The 16,901-nt window shown below is 41.3% G+C and overlaps 2 protein-coding genes across 3 annotated transcripts in view; both read left to right on the top strand.

The window, feature by feature from the left end:
• adgra2 (adhesion G protein-coupled receptor A2) overlaps nt 1-2,188 on the top strand; it is a 37,673-nt gene extending 35,485 nt beyond the window's left edge. The window contains exon 19 of the mRNA XM_018669593.2: nt 6-2,188. Coding sequence (XP_018525109.1) covers nt 6-1,425 — 1,420 coding nt within the window. The 3' untranslated portion in view covers nt 1,426-2,188. The remainder of the gene's footprint in view (nt 1-5) is intronic.
• Nucleotides 2,189-3,811: 1,623 nt separating this feature from the next.
• rab11fip1a (RAB11 family interacting protein 1 (class I) a) lies at nt 3,812-16,879 on the top strand. 2 transcript variants are annotated; one of them, XM_051075052.1, is made up of 6 exons: nt 3,812-4,552; nt 9,639-10,075; nt 10,187-11,126; nt 12,459-14,231; nt 14,582-14,687; nt 15,209-16,879. In XM_051075052.1, the coding sequence occupies exons 1-6, from the start codon at nt 4,203-4,205 to the stop codon at nt 15,410-15,412; spliced, it is 3,810 nt and encodes a 1,269-aa protein (XP_050931009.1). In that variant the 5' UTR covers nt 3,812-4,202; the 3' UTR covers nt 15,413-16,879. The 2 variants fall into 2 exon arrangements, with proteins under 2 accessions (XP_050931009.1, XP_018524905.1); XM_018669389.2 differs by lacking the exon at nt 12,459-14,231 and having other exon boundaries at nt 3,816-4,552.
• Nucleotides 16,880-16,901: the final 22 nt, after the last annotated feature.

Here is a 16,901-nt window from a genome sequence, read left to right as displayed (position 1 = left end):
TGCAGCTGCTGGCTGGTGTGGCGCCCCAGTCTAGGATCTTTCTTTGTCCCTGCAGGCCTAGTGGTGTTGGTGACCTGGATCTATTTCCTGTGCACTGTGTTTCGCCTGAGGCATCATGTGACCAAAGAATGCACAGGAACCACCCTGTCCTCTCCCGTGACAGAGAGCCAGCCTGCGCTGGCAGGAAGCACCAGCCTGCTCTCCACAGACTCAGCAGTGGGACCTATAAACCCCATCGTGGCTCCAGAGGACCAGTACTCGCTGAAGACACAGTTCTTGGTGCTGGTGGCCACCCACTTCCTGTTTGTGGTTTTGTGGTGTTGTGGAGCCATGGCAATGTGGCTGACAGGGCACACTAGCTTGTTGTTCAGCTGTCTCTACGGGATGGCTGCCACAATTTTGGGGGCGTTTCTGGTGGTGCACCACTGCTTCAGACGTCTGGATGTGCAGGCCTCATGGCTGGCATGTTGCCCAGGCTACCGCCGTTCCCATCCCATATCTACTTATACACACACCTGCACTACGGGGAGTGGAGTGCAGACCTCTGAGCAGGGATCCCAACTTTTCATCAACTGCCATCCACCCGGTGACTCTCATAACTCATCATCAGCTAGGTCGTCATCCACGCCAAGTGGGATCAGCAGTGTGGGCCCCGGGCCCTGCAAGCTCACCAACCTGTTGCAGGTGGCACAAGACAATCCAAACAATGCCTCACGTGCCCCAACAGGCAACAACACCAGCACCAGTACTGACAACATCACCAAGCCAACAAACAATATTCTGCCCACCATTAACTCTGCAGCCCCAGTGCATCCCCAGAGAAGGAAAGTGAGTAGCAGAACTAAACAAGGGAGCAGCCAGTATCACCATCGGGGTGAGGGCAGAGGTCACTATCGTCTCAAAGCTCTAAGGACTGCTGCAGGTGGGGGCAGCCTAGGAGCTTTAGGTCCCACGGGTTTAGAGCACCTCAGTTCTTCACATGCGGCTCACAAACAGGCCACGAGTGAAAACGGCAGCATCCACCACAGCCTCTCAGAGAATCAGGCCAGCCCGCTGACAAATGGTAAGCGGGTGGGCGAGTCGGTGGCCACCAGCCCCTCGGAGGGAAGCGACGGGGGAAGCAGTGGGAGCCGCAAACCCTTCCCCCTGCTGCCCTCTATGGCCAGCAGAGCGGCTATGCACGGCGCTCAGAGACGATGTGCCAGCAGAGACAACTTGAAACTGGCTGCTGCCGCAGAGCGAGACACAAAGCGCTGCTCCTACCCTTTGAACAGTGTCACCACCACTGTGCCAGGGGCCGCTGCCCCAAATGGCACACTGAAAAACTCAGTGCTAGAGCTGGAGCAGGATATGAGCGGCACAGACCAATCCCAGAGCTCTGTTGGAATGAAGAGTGGTTTGTGGAAAAGTGAAACCACAGTGTAACCTATACTTATATGTGAACTTCTATGCATGACCTTAATGGACTCTTAAATGATCGGGTTATGTTTTAATGGTCTCTTGATTATAATAATTATATAATTTAAGATATAAAATCATGAAGGCATCCAGGACCCTAAACTGGTACTCTTGCCTTTGTAGCATTGTAAGAGTTTGCTGTGAAATGGTGAAAAAATAACATGGCTGGTTTTTTTAAATTGTCATTTTCAAACATAAAATACTCATTTATTTTATCCATTTCACAAAAAATTGTACAAGATATCACTGAAATTGGCATATGATGTTGATTTTGGATGTCTAATGAAAGCTTTATTGTTAGTATTGATTTTTCTATGCATAAAAACTATAGCATGAAATGGAATGCAAGATGGTCCATTTCCAAAGTACAGCTATATGCATTTAATCTGTGGACAACTTTTCACCCTTACGTTTGCTTCAAGTAATTGTTTGCGTGTGCTCATGTATGCACTTGTATGTCCTGTGTGTGTGTGTGTGTGTGTGTGTGTGTGTGTGTGTGTGTGTGTGTGTGTGTGTGAGCGAGTGAGTGGTGTGTGTGCACATACAGTAAGAGAATAATTGTATGAATGTGGCTGTACAGAATCTCTGAATTAAAAAAAGCTATGCGAGACTTTTGAATATAAGATGAAAATGTTTCATTTTTATTTCTATGTACTCCCACTAGTACAGTCAGAGCTCCCCCCCATCTTATAAAATAAGAAAGAATAAAAAATCACAGGGGAAAAAATAATTGTCTTTTTCACAACCTGTCACTTGATACCAATTTCCACCTCTAACAAAAGACTTCTTGTTGACGAACGTTTGAATGGCTGCTCCCTCCTGGGTAATAATGAAAGTTTTTGCTCATTGTCAATGATTAGAAATGTGCATGTGAGTCGATCAAATCTCACAGGTTTTGTAATAAGAGACTTATCCAACCCATACTGACTTAATAATGAACCTTCTCACTAGAATTTTAGAGGTGTTAGTATTAAAAATTTCTCAAAGGAGTATCCACAAAAATCTTGTCACATATGAGGGGCACAACCAAATAACATCACTGCATACATTGAATGAATTCAATCAGAATATTGCCTTCACATCTGAGGAGAGATTTTTCAGTTTGTTGATACACTTGCAATTCAGGAAATTACATTAACGGGAAGTAGTTTTTCTACTATGCAACTCATTGTCACTGCTTTTCCAATTGTTCTTTGAGTGGAAGTGCTCATGAAATCCAAAGCATTGCATGCTGTATGTGGTTACATTTAGGTCAGTCTGTTGTGCATACTATTGTAAATTCTGTATGCAGTATGAGCTTTTTGATCAGCCCTAAGCACAAAACATGAAAGTTACCATCTATTCCATATGACTATGACTTATACTGAACCTCTCATGGAAAACAAATATAAACATTAAGATCATCTTGTCTTGAATGTTGTGGTTCAGTCATGTCACTGTGTTCAAATTGTCTTCCCCTAATGTCTGCCAAAAGGCCTGTGATGTTGCTCAAGAATGGAGCATCTTTCAGTTGCTTTTTCAATCATTCACATTAATCATTTATAACCAAATGTGAAATTCTGCAAAAATATTCCACCCTTCTCTTCACTGACTGAAACTTTCCCTCTGTGTACTCTATTTTGCATATTACACGCCTGCAAAAACCCATGAAAATATAGTAATATGAAACAATTGTTCTCCACTTTAAACTCCAGTAATGATACACCATTAAAGGGACATTGCCTGAAATTAATTTCCACTTATATATAACAGATTTAGCGCAAGATCAGTGAGAGATAAAAGATAAAGTGATTTCATCCTGTTTTGTTTTGGATGATTTAGTGTATTCATGAGTTAACATCAAGGCCATCTCATAAAATTACATCAGTCATCACCTGAACATACTGTTCCTTGAGCGTCCCTGAATAAACAACTCTGTCATCAGTTTTAGTGTGCCAGAACAATCCCCTCAATAAGAAAATTACATTTTTAGATTTGCTTATTTATACTTTATTTATCTAATATAATACAATATCCTGCACTGGTAGTCTTTAATTTTTTAATTCACTAATATATTTTTCAAGAAACCTCAGACCAAAATAAAATGAGAAAAGTAATTTGTCTGGGCATCCTCTGTCCTTTTAGTAATGAATTAGCATCACTGGACTCAGTTCAGTATTAATTGTTGCCCTATATAATCCTTTCAGGACTTTTGCGGGGGTAAACTGATTCCTGATCAGTAACTGATATTGCTAGTTAACGGTTCGCGATGTCTCAACGCCCACCGCCTCCACTGTCCAACCACTGACACACTTTAAAAACTGACAGAAATAGTAGCCAATAGGAAAGCGCTATGTAGAGTATGGGTGGGAACTCATAACATCAGGGAAGTGAACTGTGTAACTTAGCGGAGGCAACGCAAAGGGACTGTTTTTATGAAAGCCTCTTATAGGAATTACTCGCACCGCAGTGATGTCCTGGTAGGGTAACACAGGCTAGAACCAGCGTTAAGTTGGTTTTAACTCAACTCAAGTGTTAATAGAGGCCGTAAATGTAGCTTTACGAAGAGGAGGGGGGAAGTATTACGACATCAACCTGAGCTTCCTGAACTGAAGTCAAGCTAGGTAACCTAAACCTACACCCGCAGAGGACGCCGAAGGTGAAAAACACAGCTCAGGAAAAGGTTAACTAACAGTCCGACGTCGTAAGCTATTCTTATAAGACAATTCGTATTAACTTTTGGTAAAGCCTAGCGGAGTTTCGCCATGTCCCTGGCCGACCAGAGCCAGCAGTGGTTCCCTACGAGTGTACAGGTAACGGTGCATCAGGCTCGGAACCTTCGCGTCAAGGGTAAGAATGGCACCAACGACGCCTATGCCATCATCCAGGTGGCCAAAGACAAGTTTTCTACCTCCGTGGCTGAGAAAAGTGTCGCTCCGGTGTGGAAAGAAGAGGCTTCGTTTGACCTGCCACTCTTCCACCCGGGAAACGCTGAACGCTGCACACTGTACATCATAGTAATGCACCGTGCTCAAGTGGGGCTCGACAAGTTCTTGGGTCAAGCTGTGGTAAACTTGCTGGATCTTCATGACAACAAGTCTCGCAAAAAGACAGAGTAAGTGACAACTGTTGGTCCTATGATGTTCATCACTCACTCATTTATAGCCTGTTTGTTACACTGTGTCACATCAAGCAGAGAATCTTCTTAAAGTTCAGTTTAAACCTTTATTCATGTTAAGTAACAGTACAGCATCATCCCAGAGAGTCCTGAGAGAATGAAAGTGTAGTCCATCCACATGACTCCACAAAAGCTTACTGTAGTCTACATCGTAGTTTACAGTCTGGGTAAGCTGATAAATAGGTCAGGCAATCAAATAATATGCTATTTTATCCCCCACTACATGCCTGGCTGTTGTTGATATTGATTCACTTTTGTTTTTTGCTAAGACCGACAAAACTACTACCTCTGTACATATTTTCCTGAGGGGTTGATCAGACTTTAAAGGAGCAAGTCACTCAAAACCGATTGGTGCCAAATTGGCCCCCAGTTTTTACTGTGGCAGCTGATTGATTGTATTTTATTTGATTGGATATTTTTGCCCACACTTGTGTGTTTTGTTTTTGAAGTGACAAGTGACTTGTTTTGTGTGTGTGTGTGTGTGTGCTTTTCTTAGTTGTCCTTTTATTTCAAACTTTGGCTGGCTCATTTTAGCTTTTTCTATGAAAGCATTAACAGAACCTTTGTGGTTTGTGAACACCTGCCCAGTAGTATTTTTTACTGACATTGTAATTCAGTGTTGGTTTAGATTTTGCCCAAAATATGAAACGTGTTACTCTCCTTATTTTAACATCAACAGTGGCTACATTTTGTTGATATTTATGTAGTTATTACCAGACACAGCCAATGTGTCTTTGAAAATCTCCATCCAGTGAAAAACAGTTTAGAATTGGCACATGTTAGCTGGTGTCTGTTTTGCTAAAGACATAAAGTGTTGTAGTGCATTTCACTTTAATCTTTGAGTTTACTCCACATTATGTTTGTTATTGAGGAGTTTTGGCATTGTCCAGCCATTCAGGGCAAGTCTTGCTTTTGGGATGAATGAGTACAGAAATGAGTAATTCAGTGTTGTCATGGCACTTCTGTGTATACACATCAAATACTTTGTATTTAAAATAGGTTGCAAAATGAAAAAAAAAAAAAAAACACACACAGACACACACACACACACACACACACACACACACACACACCAAAACATGTGCATGGTGATAGCAGGCTCCTCCTCTTATCAGTGTTTGGTAGGAAAACCAGAAACCACGGGACTGATGGGAAAACAGTCCAAGATTATTCATTTTTTTCACATTATCTAAGCCCTCTCTTTCTGTCTTCCCTCTCTTCGTTGGACCACACCTAAACGTTTGGCTGAGACTTTTACTTCATAAACTGGTGTGAAGTCAGCTCTGTCACTGGCAGCTCGCTGATGGAAGCATATCTGGAAATCATTTTCTCACATCACCGCTGTTAATCCTGTCCATTCCTCTGGGTTATTTACTTGTTTATAGTACGTCTGCTCACACCCAGATGTGTTAAATGAGTCAGGATGACATCTGCGGTTTGACGTAGCATGGGTGTATCGTGGGCGTAACAGGACTCAAAATAAAACATTGCATTAGTGTTGTACTGGGGAAATTCACACCCTCTTATGTAAGAGAAATTTTAAATATGAACATAGCTCAGTATAGAATTTGCCAGCTTTATTCCACACTGGTAAACCTCTCTCAATGTGGCCTTTAATTCTGAGGTGACCTTTGGTAAAGACTGAGTGAGCTGGTGGTGGTGAGTTTTCAGTAATCACTCAGCCAAGGGCAGTCTTGATATGGTGCTGTGATGACCTCATTCACTTGGTTATTGTGTCGCTGTATCTGAAATCTTATCTTTTGTTTGCTCAGTGAGTTTTTACACTTTAATGGCAAAGCTCATTCCTTACTCTGTCTTTCCTTCCAAACTCTGAACTCCCTCACTCTCCTGGCTTGGCCTGCTCCTCAGTCTCCTTTAAGGGTACAGTATGCAGGATGGGTATTGGATGTTACTGTTTTCGCCTGGAAGCGTGGTGTTAGATTACTACCCTGCTTCCCTGTTGTGCTGGTACAGGGTGTGACATGGAGGACTTTGTTTTTCTGCTGAAAGGGAACTCTACAGTTACCTCTATGACAAAAGAGTGTATATGAGATGAAATGAAATTATAAAGCCTCATATTTGAGTCATTCACTGTCCCTATAGTCATCTGGCAAATAATAGAAATACCTGAGAAAAAATGTATATTACATTTAGGGAGTTGTTCAGTATGGAGTGATTTTAAAGTCTGACTGTAGGGCTGCAACTGACTAGCTGGTTTCATCAAAAAAATCTGAAATCGAAAAAATAAAAATAAAAATCTGTCCATTATTTCCTCAATTAATTGATTGATCATTTAGTCTATAAAATGTAAGAATGTAAGAATACTGTGAAAAATGGCCATCACATTTTGGTTTTGTTTATCCAACAGTCCAAAACTCAAAGATATTCAATGACTTAAAACCTGCCAATGATTTTCTTGAGTAATCGATTAATTGTTTTGTTCTATAAAATGTTAAACAAGGGTGAAAAATCACAAATTTTCAGTTGAATTTAATTTCAAGTTGACATCTTCAGATTGCTTAATTTGTCCAAGCTATTGTCCAAACCCCAGAGAAAGAAGACGTTTTCTGCCACATAACACAAAGAAAAGCAGAAATTTCTCACTTAAAAACTGTGACCTAGTGAATGTTTGGAACTGTTGCCTGAAAAATGACTTAAATAATTAATCCATTATACCAGTTACTTTTCTGTCAATCAGCTGGTCGTTTTAGCACTACATGTTTTGGAGTAATGATATTGGACCAGTTCCAGTTGTGGCAGAGGCGGTTCTTCAGAGTCCAGTTCACTTGCTCAGACACCCGAGCTTCAGTATTTATTTTGTAAACAAAGAGCAGATCAGTGGCACTAAAAATATCTTCCTTGCTGATGTAAGATTTATTTTCACACAGCATGAGAATCACCTTCAGTGAATTCAAACAACTTATAAAACAGAATATTTTAAAATGTGATATTAATATCTGAGAATTCCTGAAAAACATTGAAATCTAGTGCCAGTGCACGTTATCAGCAACTGTTAAAACAATATTTTGGAGGGACCTGTCAATATTTTACTCTATTTGCACCTTGTTATTTTATTGGCTGAGTACATTCTGGTGTCCACTCATAGGATAAACACAGGCTTTCTTGTTAATCATTACACATGCACAAGAGAAGTGCCCTTGACAGTTAACAGAGGGAACCTGTCCAGCAGGACCGGTAGGAGTGTGCGTCAGGGGCACGGCTCTGTATTCTCTGTATTTCTATGCAAACAGGACAGAACATGCACACCCTGTCAGCCTGTTAATAACCGTAACAATGCATTGTGTTTTGTTTTGGATTTTTTTTAAAGTCATTTAAAGTGCATACTGTGCTATAATTAATGTAGACAGGACAAGAACAACTGTAACTTTTTTGATTGTTTCCAGAGAGTGTGATCTCTGTCTTTGTGGTTAGCAATTGTTTGACTTGGCATACTTGGTTTAGGGTGGGAGATGAGGAATGTTTAAATGAGGCACAGTGTAACTTTCATTACCTCACATACTGCACAGCTCCTCCCTGCATGTTTGAAAGTTTTGAGGAATGTTGGTTCACTCCCATGCTTGTTTCCTGACTGTTATCCCCAGAAGAGCCTGTCTGGGTGTCTGCTACATGACACGGAAATGGATGCCGCAGCCGTAAACTCCCTATGAACTGCAGTTAACTGCCTGGTTAATCTCACACCATGATTTCAGTGATAGATATCTTCTGTATATTTATCTCTTACAAGGTCTGATTGAACTTTAATAGGACCCACATACAGTATTACTCTACAGAATGACACAAGACAAATTCACACAGTGACCTTTTACTTTGTGAAACAGTGTTGGACTCTGCTGTGGAACAAAAGAGTTCAAAAGGGGAAAGGCTCACCATCATGGGCACTTCTGCTAAAGTATTAGTAATGCTAATAATAGCAAGGCTTTAATTATACGAGCGGAAAGCATCCATATGTAATGGCACTAATAGCTTGTTTTGGCATGGTTTTACACAGGGCTCTCCAGAACACTCCTACCTTTCCCTTGCAGACAATAAGTGCTGATCCTGTGCAACAGAGAGGACATGGCAGGAGAGGGTGGGGGGGTCTGAACAAAGCTGTAATTGTGAGGCTTTATCTGTGGTTGGCATGGTACTACTCCCAACAGGAACTGGAACAAGCCGTACACGGGTTAATGACACCTATCAGTCTCAGGTCTAACGAGACACAGCAAGATAGTGCCAACAAATTTGAAACATTTGAAGTCAGAGTCATTAGGAACCAGAGGATTTATGTTGGGGATTTATTTACAGTATGTTGTTTTTTGTACTCAGCTTGCATTTAACATCATTTAACCCCAGCATAAGTGAGCCTACATGTTCCTTTGTTAACACTTGTGTAGGGCCAACCCAAAATCAAATTACTGTGTTAAAGAATAACCCTGCCACCAAAACATGATTTGTTCCTGGTTTATGGCAACACTAATAATATTTTTTATTTTTATTAATCGATAAATTGTTCAATTTAAAAATTGACAAAAATGGTTAAAAATGGTCATGTTGGTCAGATTGCTTATTTTGGTCATTTTGACCAATTGTGCAAAACTCAAAGATTCTTAATTTATATAGAACAGTCAAAGCAAAGAAAATTCCTCGTTTTTGAGAAGCTAAAACCAAAAACAGCATTTATGCTCAATAAATGATTAAGAATCAAAACCGATGTTGTTGAATTTTCTGTTGATCAATTAATTCATTAATTATTTCAGCTCTAGAGCAGAATTAATTAACTAATTTAACTAATAACTAATTAACCTGTTAATTTATGTAATGTTGAAAAGTAGTTAAAAGTAGTTGCCCATTCTGTATTCTTAATGCATGGCAAATTTTAAGAAAAGAGTAAATCATCACATTTGAGATGGAGAAAAATTTTTTTTTTGTGTAATATATCTTGAAAGGTGACTGTAAGACTACGGTAAATGACCTTATAAGAAGGAGATTTCTATCATTATTTCATTTTTTCTGTCATTTGCAGTTGGTTCAAGCTGGTGGACAAGACGGGGAAAGAGGACAAGGCGAGAGGGGAGGTGCTGCTAGATATCCAGTTTATGAGAAACAATATGTCAGCCAGCATGTTTGACCTTTCTATGCAGGACAAACCGCGCTCTCGCATCTCCAAGCTGAAGGACAAAGTCCGTGGGAAGAAAAAGGACGGCTTCTCTGACTCTGCTTCAGCCATTGTCCCCTCTGTCAGCCAGGTCCTCACTGACAGTGAGGGGGAGGCTGATGCACAGTCACTCAGTCAGTCTCCAGGGGTGAAAAAGAAATCAAAGCTCAAAACCCTCTTTGCCCCCAAATCAAACTTGCAGCGTAACATCTCCCAGTCCATGTCTACACTGGGGACTCTTCCCGAGAAGAACTCATCTCTCAGTGGCAGCCGCTCATCTGGCCTCAATGTAGACTCTCCTGAAGGTAACTTAACCTTTCTGTACTCTGTGTACTGCATGTGGAGAGTTGCAAAGTAAATAATGGGGTTTTGCATGTTAGCATTGACGTCATGCTTCACTCTCTCTCCTTCCACAGTTAAGAAGAAATTCAAATTTCTGGGGCACAAGCGAACGGGCAGCTCTGACAGCAAGGTGTCTCAGGGTCCTTTCTCCCTACTGGGTCGCTCCAAGCAGAGCAACAGTGACCTGAACAACCTGTGCATCAATGGCAGCCATGTGTACACAGAGGAGGCAGAGACCAAGAGTGGATCTACACTCAGTCTGAACAGCTCAGGCCAAGGCTCTGTAGAGGATGTCCGGAAACACACCTCTGATGTCTCTGCAGATTCCTTTAAAAGTATACCTGTCCCCACCTACAGGCGTGAGTCTACAGATAGAGCTATACTGGAGCAACAGCGCCATCAAGAGGAGGAGGAGAGAAGGCAGGCCGAAGAAAGGCGCATAGCAGAGGCAAAGAGGCAGGAGGAAGAGGAGAAATACAGGGCTGAGGCAAAGAGACTGCAGGAGGAAGAGGAACGCAGATACCAAGAGGAACAAGAGAGGAAGAGACGCTTCCTTGAGGATGAAGCAAGGAGGAAGAAACAGAAGGAAGAGGAGGAGGAGAGAAGAAGGCAGGAGGAAGAGCGCAGGATGCTGGAGGCAGCAGAGAATCAGAGGCTTGAGGAGGAGCGTCACAAAGCAGAGGAGCAGAAACGACAGGAGGAGGCCTCCATGAGCGACAGGCTGTCCACTCTGTTTGGAATGATCAGAAAGAAGGAGGAGAAAAAAGAGGAGGTGCAGCAACATCCTAAAGAGGAGCTAACTACAGCAGCCCCTCGCAGTGACTCAAAAGATCCCAATCAACCGATCTCCCACCACTCCACCAATCCATTTGAGGACATTCCCCTCAGCTTAGAGCCTACAGTTAGCACTAATGAAAGCCCAGCTGATCATCTGAAATCCAGCCGCAACCCACAAACGCCCTCTGCCACAGTCTTCCTCAACCGCACCGCCAAAGTGTCTGCGGTCAAACCCAGGTAGGCCTGCTTCTCATTTGTTTGCATTATATTGTATTCTTAAAAGTTATTGTTATGTAATAATGCTGCTGTTACATCACTGTTATGACACTGGGGATGCTTGTCATCACACTGATTTTAGATTTGTGTGACTGGAATATGATTTAGGAATTGTCCTAAGTGCCTGCATATACTGTGGCTTTTTTAGTGGTATGTGCATTATATTTAACCAAAAAAATAGTGCTGATCCTGTACAACAGCAAAAGCAAAAAGTTGTTGATTTTCTTCTTTATTATCAAGACACACACATAAGTTAGCAATGTCATTTAAGAAAATCTCAGAACTTGTTTCTGATTATCAAGTTTCATCCTACACCATGTCAACACTGAAACTTGGGAATTTCACAACTTTTTATCCTGTTTCTGTTCACGTTGACTCAGCCTTGTGACTGTCTCAAATTACCAAAACTCTGCATTCTATCCAGTATTTGACGGACCAGTTCGACCAGTTTGGTCTATATACAGATGAGAATCTGGGTGTGGCTTGAGTTTGTGAAGATGTTGTAGAGCAGGTTGTAGACTGAGCGCAGTTCATAAGGAGTGACTGAGCCGCAGTGCGACTCTCTGTGTGCATGTCTTGGGTAGTCAGATTTTGTTTTTAGATTTTTTGAAAGTTGCTTGTGGACTCGATTGGACTGAATTTTTTATTTTTGAACCATAATGGTAAGAGGCTTGTTCTTGCTATTGTCACTGATGTTACAATAGTCATTGTTTACAAGGAAGTTTGCTAGACATCAGATAGCAGCCGACACTTTTAAAGTTGTATTATTTAGTTGTAATATATATTTTGTTACATTTTGATTCCATGTTGGACTACCAAGTACGATCTGTGACAAAATCATAAGGCAGAAATGTCACATTGTGTTCTTTACATAGCAAATCACAGCTAAAAATAGAAACAGTAACCACAAGACACGTGAATATCAGAAGCTCTATTTGTAGGTTGCCCATTGACATTGAACAGTGGACCATTTATGAATAAATTATTTTGTCATATTTAATGGCACCCTTTACTAGTGCATAACTGATAGGATGAAGTTTGTTGTCACAGATCACAGATTTGTTCTCACTTTTAGAAAATTTAGGATAGCTGTTAAGCATTAAGTAAATATTGATTTGTCTAAAGGCTACATTATGTGTAGTTGTAAATGTTAATTTGATAGTTTTTGTTGGCCGGCTTGTTGACATGTGAGAAGCTAGTTAAATTGGTGACGGGTTGTACCTTGGTGGAAGTGACTTTAGGTAATGTGATGGTCACACTGACCTGTAGGCCTTTGTTTTCACTCCTTGGCAGATCGGGTCAGTCTCTGAAGTCTGAAACTGCTGACTGCCAAACCCCCAGTCAGCTATGTCCTTCCCCAGCCACCTCTGAGTCCACCCTTTATAGTATCCCATCTCAGTCCCCTGATAATTTCTCCGACCTCCACTCTTCCTTGGCTCCGTCGAACATTAGTCAAAGCCTGACTGGTCCCTCCTGTGGCAGTACAGAGAATTTGTCATCTTTGCAATCTGTGGGATCTTCACCCACCATGTCGGACAAGAGGAGAAAAGCCCCCCTACCACCCACATATGGGAACCAAACTGGAGGAAATCATGTCCCTGTCAGAGAAATCAAGAACCCTGCGTATGTAGAGGCAGATGGATCACAACAAGTCAAAAAAACATCTCTCCCACTTCCTGATTATGAAACCCTCTTTCCACAGAAGAGGCATGGAGTGCTAGGGCACACTCGATGGGATCATATAATCGCTGAGGTTAATCAGAGACACAGGGATGCTCCACCTGAGCTTATGGGTCCAGAGATGAGTGTGGACAGCCCAGAGGAGCATGAACCAAGTCCTAGGTCTTCCACATCACGAGAGAGTCCTGTTATGAGGCGCTATCAAACACAGCCTCAGGAGACCAAACCAGTATCATCAAAAAAAGTACTGGCACCAGCTCCCCCTAAACCAGTCACATCTCCACGTTCTCAGTTAGTGGTGGATTCTAGTCAAAGGCAAAGCCAGAACATGTCTCACCAATCTGTCATGAGGCCTAATCCATCTACAGTCCCAGGATCTGTAAACACTGACATCACAAGCAGAGAAAGTCTCTCAGGGATGTCCAGGGATGGAGCAAGGAAGGTGTTGCACCCATCACCTGCAGCAACATATGCACTCAGACCAAGTAGCCCAATGGATACAACTCCAGCAGACGAACAAAGGAAAGCGCAGGTCTCCATGAACAACGAAGCACCCACAGCCAAACCTAGACAGAGGGTTAGCGGCAGAGAGCCAACACAGCAACAAGATTCTGCTGTAACACCAGACAAAAGTATAAACAGTAACACCCAAGCATTATTTAATCAAACTGTGAGCAGCATGGACAGAAAGAGCAGGCAGGCAAAGGAGAACTTTGCAGAGTTTGACCCATTCCCCAGCACTGAGCTTCTCTCCAAAGACCCATGGGCACAACTGAAGCAGAACCAAGAAGCAGACGACCTTTTTACTGGAAACCAAGAGAAAGAGCAGAAACCAGAGGATCAGGGAATGACACCAGATGACCTTGATAAAATTTTTACTCAAGAGAAGCCAACGGATCCCTTTGCTAGTTTCAACAGCAGTGACTTAAACAAACACAGTGAATACGGGAAAAAAGATGATGATTCAAAGCAAGTTAGTCCAGTTTTCCAAAGGAGGAATTCACAGAGACAGAAACAGATCCTTCCGCCAAAAGGTCACTCAGATAACAAAGGTTCCAAGTCTCGACAAGAACCAGCATTTAAAGAGAAAACAACCATAAACACAGCTAATCAAGGCCTCCCCGCAAGAGATGCCATGAATGAGCCTCAAGCTGATGTGAAAACACAAAGTAATTTTTATGGAGGAGAGGATCCGTTCGGAGGTGAACCTTTTACTATCCCCTCTAGCTTGACTTCCTCAGAGCCCCTCCAGACAGTTATGGAGGAACCGGCAGGAGGTTTGTCTGGGGGGAAGTCTCTATTGCGAGCATGGGTCTCACCGTCTGAAGTACAGCCTGTCAATGCTCAGAATAGCAATGGAGTTGGGCTAGCCTTAACTCCACGCAGGTGAGATTGAAGAAGATATTTACAAAGAATACATTGAGGACTGTTTACCTAGGTTTACATTTGGCTGCTGCTGTTGTATTGGGAGGCAGATTAAGGTGCTGGGATTTACCTTGGGTGTGACTACTTTGAAAGCTTGTGATTTTGTGGCTCACTTTCCTCATTTTTAGCTCAATTTTGAATACTGCACATGGATCACAGTGAAATTATTGGGAAGATTCTCAAAACACCAGATTAAATGATTTAGTCTTTCACTCCTGCTTGTAACACTTCTGTGAACTTTCTCCACATATTGTCACACTTGTAGCGGTCTTTCTGAAGGCTTTATGATAATGTATTCGCTTCTTTTCTAGGCCTCATCCTGTGAAGCCCCTGACCCCAGTTGAGAGCCAGCATGCCACCAGCACCCAAGCTGTGAAAGAGATAAAGGTCCGCGACAGCACACCAGGGAAGATTAAGGTACTGTCACAACATAAATGACACACTGGGACGCCAACAGATTTGGCATGCTCCCTCACAACAAGTTAATTGGATTTTCTTGCAGGAGGAACGCTGGGAGGCATTATATAAAATCTCCTTTCACCCTGTAACATAAACTACATTATACATATTTACAAGTAGTGTTTTTTTCAGGTAATCCGTCAGTTTCATTTTTGACTTTGGAAATAGCAGTTTGACAAAAAAAATAATCCTAACTGCTCACCATGTTTTTTTGATGCAGCAGATGGAGTTTTTCTCAGTTGTCAGTTACTGAGAAAATATCCATCTGTTGATAAGAAGATGTGGCTGTAAGCTGTGGAAAAAAACAACCAAGTGAGACTTAGTGATACGATTTTTGTTTTTGTTTTGTGAAAGCATTCTTGAGTATATTCTTTCAGGGGATAAACCAAAGAGCTCTTAACAGTTCAGTATGTACTTAATTAAATCAGTCAATATGTTTAGAAGGCATATACTGTATTGACCTTTGTTGTGCCCCTCAGGTGGCAGACTCGGGTGAAAGTGGCCCTTACACTCAGCTGACCCAGGAAGAGTTGATCACACTGGTGGTGAAGCAGCAAACGGACCTATCCAAAAAGGACGCCAAGATCATCGAGCTTGAGGAGTACATCGACAACCTGGTGCTGCGCGTCATAGAGGAGAAACCCAGCATCCTGCAAGCCCTAAGCTCTTCCAAGCCAGTGTAAGGTAATGGTTGCTGGAAGGAAATAGTCCCACTAAAAGACCCAGCTTTGTTTCATGTGTGAGTTTGTACTGTTGACACTGTGTCCTGAGAGACACCATCTCTATTAAGGTCTTAGAGCATATGCACTTTTTTAGTTTCAGAGTCAGATTTGTTTGAGAATGCTGGAATATTGTCTCTGAACTAATAATAATCATTGATTACTTAATAACAAGCAAGTAAAAAAAAACTTTATATAAGTAAATGAATGTATTTGTTTTGACACTAAGGTACTGGAATTTGCTTTTTAAAAAACTTGTTACCTGAAAATATTCAACATCTTGATTTATATACCATACTTGATTAAATTTGGGTTGAGCTTTACTTAATATACTTAATGCAGAGAAAAGTATAGTTTTCTTAAACTATTCTCCAGCCTTTTTTTTACTCTTTACACTGGGCTTTGTGTAGATTACTACTGTGTGATGCATGAACATACATAACCTTACACAACCATTCCACATTCATGCACCATCTTGATGAGGTAAGAAATAGTTCTCACATTATTTGCAATAAAGTGTTTAATTAACTTACTTGCTGGTAGTAACTATCAATTCTGACCTTATCAAGCTGAGATTGTTTATATAAGTGCATGTCAACTTTTCCCTCCACCACCAAAGTCTTATTTTTATATTTTCTTCATTGATCCTTTTGGCAAGCATGTATTTTTTTAAACCAGACAATTAACAACATTCCTCACCTGTTTCACTCACCACAGTTGAATGTCAGCTGGTCGTCCAGTCCTTAAAAAGATATTGTGCCTACTTTAACTTCTAAGAGGTGTTAGTTTAGAAAACCAGCAACTAATAAAATCAAGTAGCTACTGTGTACTGTACATGCTTTGAATTACACAGTAGTTACAGCTGTTATTTTTTCCTTTATATGGTGGTAATGTAGCCTGTGCACTTGGTTGAAAAAAATATGCAAATAATAGTACAGAATCAAACTCTTCTAATAATAATGTAAGATTTTGATCACTGTGATGTTTGTGCTGTATTTATAAAATAAAAATCCAACAGATGATCAAAAACTAATCATCAGTGGAGCAGTAATAGATTCAGTATCAGTAATAACCAGCCTTGTCTTTGTATTTGAACTACACTAATGAATGAAGCCCGCATCTATGCCTTTACATGATAATACTGTTTGATGTCTTGGCAGAAATTATAGCAATATTAATCTTCAGAGTGTACAGACCTGTGCCTTCAGAACCTTTTTCATGACTTTTATGTTTGCTGGATGGAGGGTTGTTGGCTACCTCTCTTCTTTTTCTGGAGTGAGAGCAATAAGAAAGTAAAGAATGTACAGCCTGATGTATCAAGTGTTTGTAGGACGTGAAAATAATAACTACAGTCACTGTAAAACTTATGAAAGGAGTGATGCTGAGCAAAATATGGTTTTATTTGAAATAAAGACACTAATTATTTCATCAGATTGTTTGTATCTGTGATTAC

The sequence above is a fragment of the Lates calcarifer genome, linkage group LG13 (genome assembly GCF_001640805.2).
Source record: "Lates calcarifer isolate ASB-BC8 linkage group LG13, TLL_Latcal_v3, whole genome shotgun sequence".
In the NCBI taxonomy this organism is placed as follows: domain Eukaryota; kingdom Metazoa; phylum Chordata; class Actinopteri; family Centropomidae; genus Lates; species Lates calcarifer.
Note: the sequence above shows the minus strand (reverse complement) of the source record. Positions and strands in the feature narration are given on the sequence as shown.